The sequence below is a fragment of the Natator depressus genome, chromosome 1 (assembly GCF_965152275.1).
Source record: "Natator depressus isolate rNatDep1 chromosome 1, rNatDep2.hap1, whole genome shotgun sequence".
Classification (NCBI taxonomy): domain Eukaryota; kingdom Metazoa; phylum Chordata; order Testudines; family Cheloniidae; genus Natator; species Natator depressus.
The window spans coordinates 42,781,912-42,790,621 of record NC_134234.1 but is presented as its reverse complement, the minus strand read 5'-3'; the positions used below and the strand labels follow the sequence as shown (position 1 = coordinate 42,790,621).

Below are 8,710 nucleotides of genomic sequence, written 5' to 3'. Positions count from 1 at the left end.
ACCAGGGCAGAAGTAAGGGTGGCAAAACCATACCATGCCACCCTTACTTCTGCACTGATACCTTCAGAGCTGGGCAGCTGGAGAGTGGCAACTGCTGACCGAGGGCCCAGCTCTGAAGGAGTAGCGCAGAAGAAAGGGTGGCAATACCATACCATGCCATCCTTATGTCTGTGCTGCTGTTGGCGGTGGCTCTGCCTTCAGAGCTGGGCTCCTGGCCAGCACCCATTGCTCTCTGGCCGCCCAGCTCTGAAGGCACTGCCACCATCAGCAGCAATGCAGAAGTAAGTGTAGCAGTACCGCAACCCTGCACAACTCCTTTTTGGGTCAGGACCCCTACAATTAGAACACCGGGAAATTTCAGATTAACATATCTGAAATCATGAAATTTGCAATTTTTAAAATCCTATGGCCGTGAAATTGACCAAAATGGATCGTGAATTTGGTAGGGCCCTACTTATATGTCTGGTGAACAGTTAACTTGCTGCTGATATACAGAAAGGTGCACAAGCCAAGAGGGAAAAATGCGCCTTAAAGGAAGGCAGAACAAAAATAACTTCTTCACATGATTCACTCAAAGCCTAGGTGGAAATCTTACAGTAAATATTTAAAATATTGTATTAGCCAAACTTGAAATTGCACATGTAGGTTCCCTTAAGGCTGTCTCTCTAACTGCCTTCTTTTTAAGCTTTTATATAGCACCTCTCACTATGGTATCACTTTCTCTTCCCCGAATCCCGACATCACACAATTTTTGTTCCTCTGGCTGCCCATTGGCATTTCATGTTTTTAATTTTTACTGCTTCATCTGTATTGCCAAACTGAAGTGTTCAAGCAAGGATCATAAATGAGACCCCAACAATCATGAAATTGGTTTTTAAAAAGAGATTTTAAAAAAAGAATAAATGTGGGGTTCTTTTCCTTTTCCTTCTGGTTTCTGAGCTTTCATGGTGCAACTTGCTTTACATTTTCAAACTCTTCTCTGCCACCAAAAGGGCTAGAAAATTAATTTTCAAAAATAATGAAAGCAGAGTTTCTCATGCAATCTCTTGATTCCAAAGGGGGGCTTTAGAAAAACACCAAATATCACAAGACTAGCAATAACATTGCAAGAGTTGGCAACATGAAGATAGTACTCCTTGTTCAGTGTTTCTTTTTTCATATTTTGAGATGTTTTATATTAACATTGATGCACAACCTGTATCATAGAATATCAGGGTTGGAAGGGACCTCAGGGGGTCATCTAGTCCAACTCCCTGCTCAAAACACGACCAATCCCCAATTTTTGCCCTGATCCCTAAATGGCTCCCTCAAGGATTGAACTCACAACCCTAGGTTTAGAAGGCCAATGCTCAAACCACTGAGCTATCCCTCCCCCCTTTCTCTATGCCCCTTCTAATTTGAAGCTGACTCATGATATCTAACTATTCTAGCCTGAACCTAAAAAATGTGTCAAGAGGGCAGTGTCATGGCAGAATCTCAGTGCTGCAGTCATTCTCAGGAATTTCTAGGAACTAATGCTATAGCCTTGCACTTCTCTTTTAGGTATTTATTATAAACCAGTTTTGCTGCAAATGAGTTTGAATGTTTAAATATGGCTTTTAAACATGGGTCTTTGGCCCATGGTTAACTGGAGGGAAGTCAGAGTCTGACATGAACACATATAACACAAGGGGTTAAAGGTTTAATTCACACTGGTAAATGTTAAATAACAGGTACAAAAACAAAGTACAGAGTTACTGTACTTAAAAATTAACAGGTGCAGAACAAATCCTCCAGTAAAATGAAACATAATCTTCTTCACCAACTCTGAGACAGAGACACTGGACAAATGATTGATCAGTGTATTATTTTCTAAAGTGCCCATCTTTAATTTCTATGATTCTGGTAAACTTTATTATACTACCTCTAAAAGAAAACAAAACAGATCTGTGGTGGTGGGGATACATCATGCATTATGATACATTTGCACTCTGATGATATGATACGAATGCAATGAAAAACAATGAGGTCCAATTTTAGGCCAACATCTAATATTGCTACAGAATCAAGACTAAAAATGATGAGAGAGCAGCTCTCTTAAATTGTTAAGGCCCAAATGTGGAACATAAATCTAAAATAATAGAGGTGAAAAATAGCACAAGAAACTTTAGATAAAGTGAAATTCTTTCCTTTACAAGGAATGTCTATAAACGCAGTTTCCTCCATCTACATTTCTTATATCAATATTGTACTGTAATGAAAAATATACCACAAAATTGATGTGGAGCAAAGACTGATTTGGATTTAAAGTAAAGGGCAACTGAGCAGTATCTGAGTTTGATGGGAAGTCAAGTCTATGCCACAGAAAAGAACAGGCTAGGAAATACTTCTTAAAAATAGATTTAAATGACCGTCCTAGCCAATGTCTCTTGGTTGCTGCCAGCATGGGCTGAGTGATGCAAGTTTGAAACTCTTCTTTGAAATCTGCTCTCATCACTGGAAAGTGGCAGCTGGCCAAGGACAGTTTGCAAAGCACATTTTAACCCAACTCTTCCCTGTGTGGCTCAGCTAACCGGCCTGAGGAAGAAATCTGCTCAGTTAGATTAAACCCCATGTCTACACTATAGGAGTGCACTTATGGCCCTTCAGCTATGCCACTGTAGCGCTGTGGTGTAGATGCTTCCTACATCAACAGAAGGGGGCTTTCTGTTGATGCACTTCACTTCTCTGAGAGGCGGTAGCTAGGTTGACAGAAGAATCCTTCTGCATCTACACTGATGTCGACCTATGATGCCAAGGGCTTGTTTACACTACCCGCTGGATCGGCAGGCAGAGATCAATCCAGCAGGCGATAAATCGACCACTGAGCGCTCTCCCGTCGACTCCGGTACTCCACTAGACCGAGAAGCGCAAGCAGAGTCCACGGGAGAGCCTCAGCTGTCGACTTAGGGCGGTGAAGACACCGCGGTAAGTAAGTACGTCGACTTCAGTACAGCTATTCACGTAGCGTACCTTAGCTTGACCCCGCGCGGTAGAGCAGACAAACCCCAAGGGGTAACATTTTAAAACCCCCTGAGCAAGGTCGATCTAAGTTTCAGGTGTAGACCAGAGCTCAGCCGGGCAGTCAGCGCCTCAGGCAAAGGCTGCCGGAGCATTCCTGGGTCAGCCCCCGAGCAGAGGCTGGGTTATTCCTCAGCCAGGCCCAACGCGGGGAGCAGGGCAGGCCAAAAGAATGAAACACGCAGCGACACGCTGCCTCCCCAGGAGCGGGCCCCGCCAAGGCCCCGGCTATACCGCCGGACCCTCAGTGCGCGCCTTGCCGCGGCTCACGCCCCGCCCCGCCCCGCCGGCTCCTCCTCACGCTGGGAGGGACGTGCCGGGGTCGCGCCCCTCAGCAGTAGCCGGAACTGGGAGGTGACTCCCGGCGCGAGCTGGGGCCGGGGCTCCTGCTCCTCCCGCCATGCTGTCCGGGTGCAGGCGGGCGCTGCCGGCCGCCCTGCGCCTCGCGGTGCGGGGCTGGACAGGGGGCGGCGGCGGCAGGAGGCGGGTCAGCACCAGCTGGTCCCCGGTAGGCGCCGCCTTCGATGCCAAGCAGCAGCAGCGCAGCCGGCTGACGGGCCAGAGCACGGTGAGCGGGCGGGGCCCCGGGCTTGGCGGGGCGGGCTAAGGCCCGCCCCCTCTTGGAGGTGGCCAGGGGCCCGCGCCCTGCCCCCGTCCTGAGCCCGGCGGAGGCTGTGAGGCGCGCTGCGATCGGTCGCCTCTCAGCGTCCCCCCGGCTCCCTGGGGTCGCCCTTCTCCCCGAGCCCCTGCTGGGACCCGGGGGCGCCCCGCATGCCGAGATCTGCTCCCGGGCGCCCGCGGCATGTTGGCGCCAGGGTCTGGCTCTGTTCTGCTTGGGGGAGGCTCCCTGCAGCGCAGCGGTGCACAGAGGGCCGGGGCCTCCCGTGGACCCCACGTCTCAGCTCAGGGCAGGGAGCTGCAAGCAACCCTTGGGGTCACCCACTGTTATGCCAGACCGGGGGGGGGGTGGTCTATGGGGTACACTCAGTGCCTCGTGCAGGAGCCTGGGGGCGGGGTTTTGATTAATAGATTTTTAAGGCCAGAAGGGACCATGATGATAACCGGGTCTGACTTTCTGCAGTAGGTAGGGCTCGTAGAACCTCGCCCAGCAAGGGTCCCAGATTGCTCCTGTGATCTTCCCCAGACAGGCAGCAGGCAGTACAGCCTGCACCCTGGAAAGCTTGAAGGGCGATCGTGCCATTAAAGTACTACACCTTTGTCCTAGACTGTATTTTAAAGGTTTAATCTAGCCCTAAATTTACCAATTACTTACCACTTCACACTCGCTCTCTCTTTTTTAATGGCAAGTCTGCAAGTAAAATGTTGTCCTGATGCAGCTACACCGCTGTAGTGCTTTAATGAAGACAGTCTACGACAACCACGGGAGAGAGCTCTGCTGTCCCTTAGGGCTAGTCTACACTATTGTGCTAGTACATCTGTGCAGCTGCACCGCTTCTGGTGAAGATGAGCTATGCTGATGGGAGAGCACTCTCCCGTCGGCATATTACTCCATCTCAACAAAAGGCGGAAGCTATGTCGGCGGGAAAGCGTCTCCCACCAAGATAGCACCAGTGTGGATAGTGCTTAGGTTGATGTAACTTGCATTACTTGGGGGTGGCTTTTTCACACCCCTGAGCAATGTAAATTACATCAATTTAAGTGGTAGTGTAGACAAGCCCTTAGTTAATCCCCCTCCCCGAGAGGTGGTAGCTGTGTCTGTGGGAGAAGGCCTCCCATCAACATAGTGCTGTCTACAGCCGGGGTTAGGTTGGTATAACTGTGTTGCTCAGGGGGTGTGGATTTTTCACACCCCTGAGCAATGTAATTATACCAATATAGGTCTGTAGTGTAGATCAGAATTTAGATAGCTGCTTGCTTTGAGGAAATATCCTTGTGTAGTGGAGATCCACGTAATCTCTATTTTGAGGATTTAGGAGGTGGGATGTGAGCGGTGTGTAGATTTTGATCTGATGTTCTGCAGGGGAGTGAGTTTCACTAATAAATTAATAAAAAAAAATTCATTGGAAATCACTGAAACAATTTAAAACAACGTAAAACAAATTGTTTTATGACCCAGATGGCAAAATTATTGAGATGATTCTGTGCCTTGTCACCAATAATTTCTGTATTGAAGCAAGGCAAGAAATACTCTCTTGTTGTATCTCTTAGGTAAACCTTTTGTTCTGGGGCTCTTCCTATTCAATTACTTTCCACCCTGTTCAGTTGCTTCCTACACAGAGAATTTGTGGCTAACTGAAGTGCAAAAGCTCTGATTACATGTGCAGTTTCATCAGCCAGTTTTAAAATTTGTCCCGAGTGTCATTTAATTTCTTTTTAAGCTGTGTGTCTGGAACATCCTCTCCTCCAAAGAGATGAAGAAATGGGGGTAGGAGGGGATCCACTCTGGCCAAAACGTTCATATTTGAATGTCTAAAGTGAGGGTCCTAAATCCACATTAGGTGCTCAACCCTTTGAAAATCAGGCTGCTTCTACTTACATGCTCAAATATGGATTCAGGAACTTAACTTTTATGAATCCAGTTATGAAAATTTTGGTCTTGTATACTGGAACAGTCTTTAGGATCTACACCGGTGCTGGGCAACGTGTGGCCTGTCAGGGTAATCCCCTGGCGGGCCGCTAGACAGTTTGTTTACATTTGCACGGCCGCCCACAGCTCCCAGTGGCCGCGGTTCGCCGTTCCCGGCCAATGGGAGCTGTGGGACGTGGCGTAGGCCGCAGGTTGCCCACCACTGAACTGCACAGTATGAATTATTTTTCCTAATTTATATTGCAGTTAAAGGCAAGAAAAAGCAATCAGTTTTTCTGAATTAAAACTGTTCTGTGATCATACCATAATTCAAATAGGAACATTTCAAACTGAAGGTTTGTGAAGATTATTTTGAAATGACTGGGATATTTTGGAGATGAAACAACTTAGTTTTGTCTGCTGTTTCACCCTTTTGTGTTCATGTTTTTTTTTTTAAACTGATATACTGGCTAACACAAGCAAATGTTTATCTGTGGAGTGTTGCCACCAGGTCTGTTGATTTTCTTCTTTTTGATGAGTCATTCATTTATGTTAGTGAGAGTCCTGTGGTAGATTTCCAGGAGTGAGCTATAATGCTGAATTACCTGGAATTAAGAAACTGGCGGAGCAGATACCAGTAACATTGTTCTTCATTATTTTTGTATTACCGATACTTATCTGTTTCCAGTAATGCCCACAATATGCTACCCACTGTACCAATACTAAAGAAGGGTTCCTGCTCTGAAGTGCGAAGTAGGGCAGTTGAAGCTGCTGAGACCAGGCGTAAAATTTTCAAAAATGCATCAGTGGTTTAAGAGCTTAAATCCCATTTTCAGAATGGTTAGGCGCTTTCAGGGAAGCGTAGGCTTCTGAGGCCCAGAGCCGCAAGGGTATTTAGAAGCTCGGAGGATTTGGGCCTAAGTGCCTAAATAACTTTTGAAAATAGGACTTCTGGACTCCTAAGTCACTTAGTTTTGAAAATTTTACCTCAGGTCTGTAACATAAATCTCATGATATGAGTGCTATATTTCCAGGCCACTAAGAGTGCTATATTTCCAGGCCACTACCAGTTTGCTTTAATGCATAAAAGTAGCTCTTCCAAAATTTGTGACACCCAAATGCCTAAATGTAAGTAATTTGAAAATTTTTTATAGCAAACACCCATTTCTGAACATTACAGAACAAAGTAACTTTCTTGACAGTTATTGCAAAAATAATTTGTTTGGTGATTAATGGAAATGTCCAAGTTTTAGCAAGGGTTTCTATAGTAGATAGTATTGTAAATAAAATACATGTTTTATTCTGATTTTTGTCAGTATGGTGTAGATCTGAAACTGAGAGATTAAAAATGAGATACTCTAGTTATTTTGTTCTAGTGTATTTGCACTGTATGTTGAATCTACACTTGGTATTTTAGGGTCTATTTGGTGTTCCAGAATTGAGTTCTCCAGAAGGATTTCAAGAGGCACAAGAAAAAGCATTACAAGAAACTGAACAGCTAGTCCAGAAAGCATGTACTACACCTCCTGGGCCACAGACAGTAATGATATTTGATCAGCTTTCAGATGCATTGTGCAGAGTAGCAGACTTGGTAAGATTTATTGTTAAGTTTGATAGTCTCTTGTAAATTTACTTTTTATTTGGATATTTCTAGCTTAGCTCAGACTTTTGTTTTGTAAACTCTTCTGTTATAAAAGATGCTGTATCAACATTGCGATTTCCTGTATCAGGATAGAAAATTACGATTTCCCACTAAGGAGGGTCTTTTTAATCAGTTACAAAGTCTTTCATTAAATTACCAGTAGTTTCAGAAGTTATATCTGATGTGATTTGTAACTGTACAGTGAACTTTAAGTGAGATTTAAAAATAATATATCAATGACAAGAAACATAGTAAAATCAGATCAGTATTTTATTAACATTCTTGCCTTCTTAAGACTTGCAGTTACGAAGTGTGTACATCTGGAAATCAGATCACTCTGAAATGTAAAGACGACTCTAGGCTGTAGCATAGATGGCCTTTTATTTGTGCCAACAACACTCAGTTTATAGCCAGGAAGCGATGAATCTCTTACGTCTACACAAGAAGCGCCACAGCTCTGCCAATGTAGTATAAATACTATTAGAGCGATGGAAGAATCCCTTCCATCACTCTAGTAGTATTTACGCTACAGTGGCACAATAAATAAGTAATAACTCCCCCTTTCCAAGGGGTGGTAGCTAGGTCAACGGGCAAATTCTTCTGCCAACCTAATGGTGTCTACATCAGAGCTTAGGTCAGCTTAGCTACATTGCACAGGGGGTGAAATTTTTCACAGCCTTGAGCAGTGTAGTTAAGCCAACCTAAATGTGTAGTGTAGACCTAACTTTAGCCAACTAAATCAACAGGAGAATTTAACAAAACAGTGTAATCACATTTATTATGTGTAGATAGCTGTCACTCTTGTGAAAAGATTCATGGGATCATTAATTCCGGAAACAGTCAGGATCTCTGTTTTATATTTCATACAAAGAACAGCACCTGCAGTAAGACCATAAGAACAGCCATACTGGGTCAGACCAAAGGTCCATCTAGCCCACTATCCTGTCTTCCAACCATGGCCAATGCCAAGTGCCCCAGAGGCAATTAACGGAATAGGTAATCATCAAGTAATCCATCCCCTGTCACCCATTCCCAGCTTCTGGCAAACAGAGGCTAGGGACACCATCCCTGCCTATCTTGACTAATAGCCATTGATGGACTTGTCTTCCATGAATTTATCTAGTAACATGATGCTGGAAAGGTTCAGTTCTGGCTTAGAGGGAAGATTGCTAGATACTGTAACGTGAACACCGCTTCCTGTAGCAGCCTGGGTTTTTGTTAGAGGTCTGCCAGCCTATTATTTATTAAGCCTGACACTGCTTACCTCATGAGATCTTATAAGATTGCATCCTCACTTGTTATGGCTACAAGCAATATATTGTTTAACACAAAATCCAAGTTCAAATAATATTAACGGTCTGTTTTAAACCCAATAAAACATGGAGAGTTGAGGATCTGAAGCTCTTCTTAATTCACCATGTTGTGCTTCAATACGTAAACTTACTGATGTGTAAAAATCACCATACTCTCAAAGTGGGTTGTTCACGATGAAGTTGTGATCA

At 44.7% G+C, this 8,710-nt stretch overlaps 1 protein-coding gene across 2 annotated transcripts in view; it reads left to right on the top strand.

Annotated features, from left to right (window-relative positions):
• Window positions 1–2,748: 2,748 nt before the first annotated feature.
• The window catches only part of MIPEP (mitochondrial intermediate peptidase), a 144,033-nt gene continuing 138,071 nt past the window's right edge, over window positions 2,749–8,710 (top strand). Inside the window, exons 1-2 of one of the 2 annotated variants that reach the window (XM_074943484.1) lie at window positions 2,749–2,946; window positions 6,984–7,157. In XM_074943484.1, coding sequence (XP_074799585.1) covers window positions 7,110–7,157 — 48 coding nt within the window. In that variant the 5' untranslated portion in view covers window positions 2,749–2,946; window positions 6,984–7,109. Of the gene's footprint in view, window positions 2,947–3,354; window positions 3,608–6,983; window positions 7,158–8,710 lie in introns of those variants that run through there. The other variant, XM_074943481.1, reaches the window with a different exon arrangement.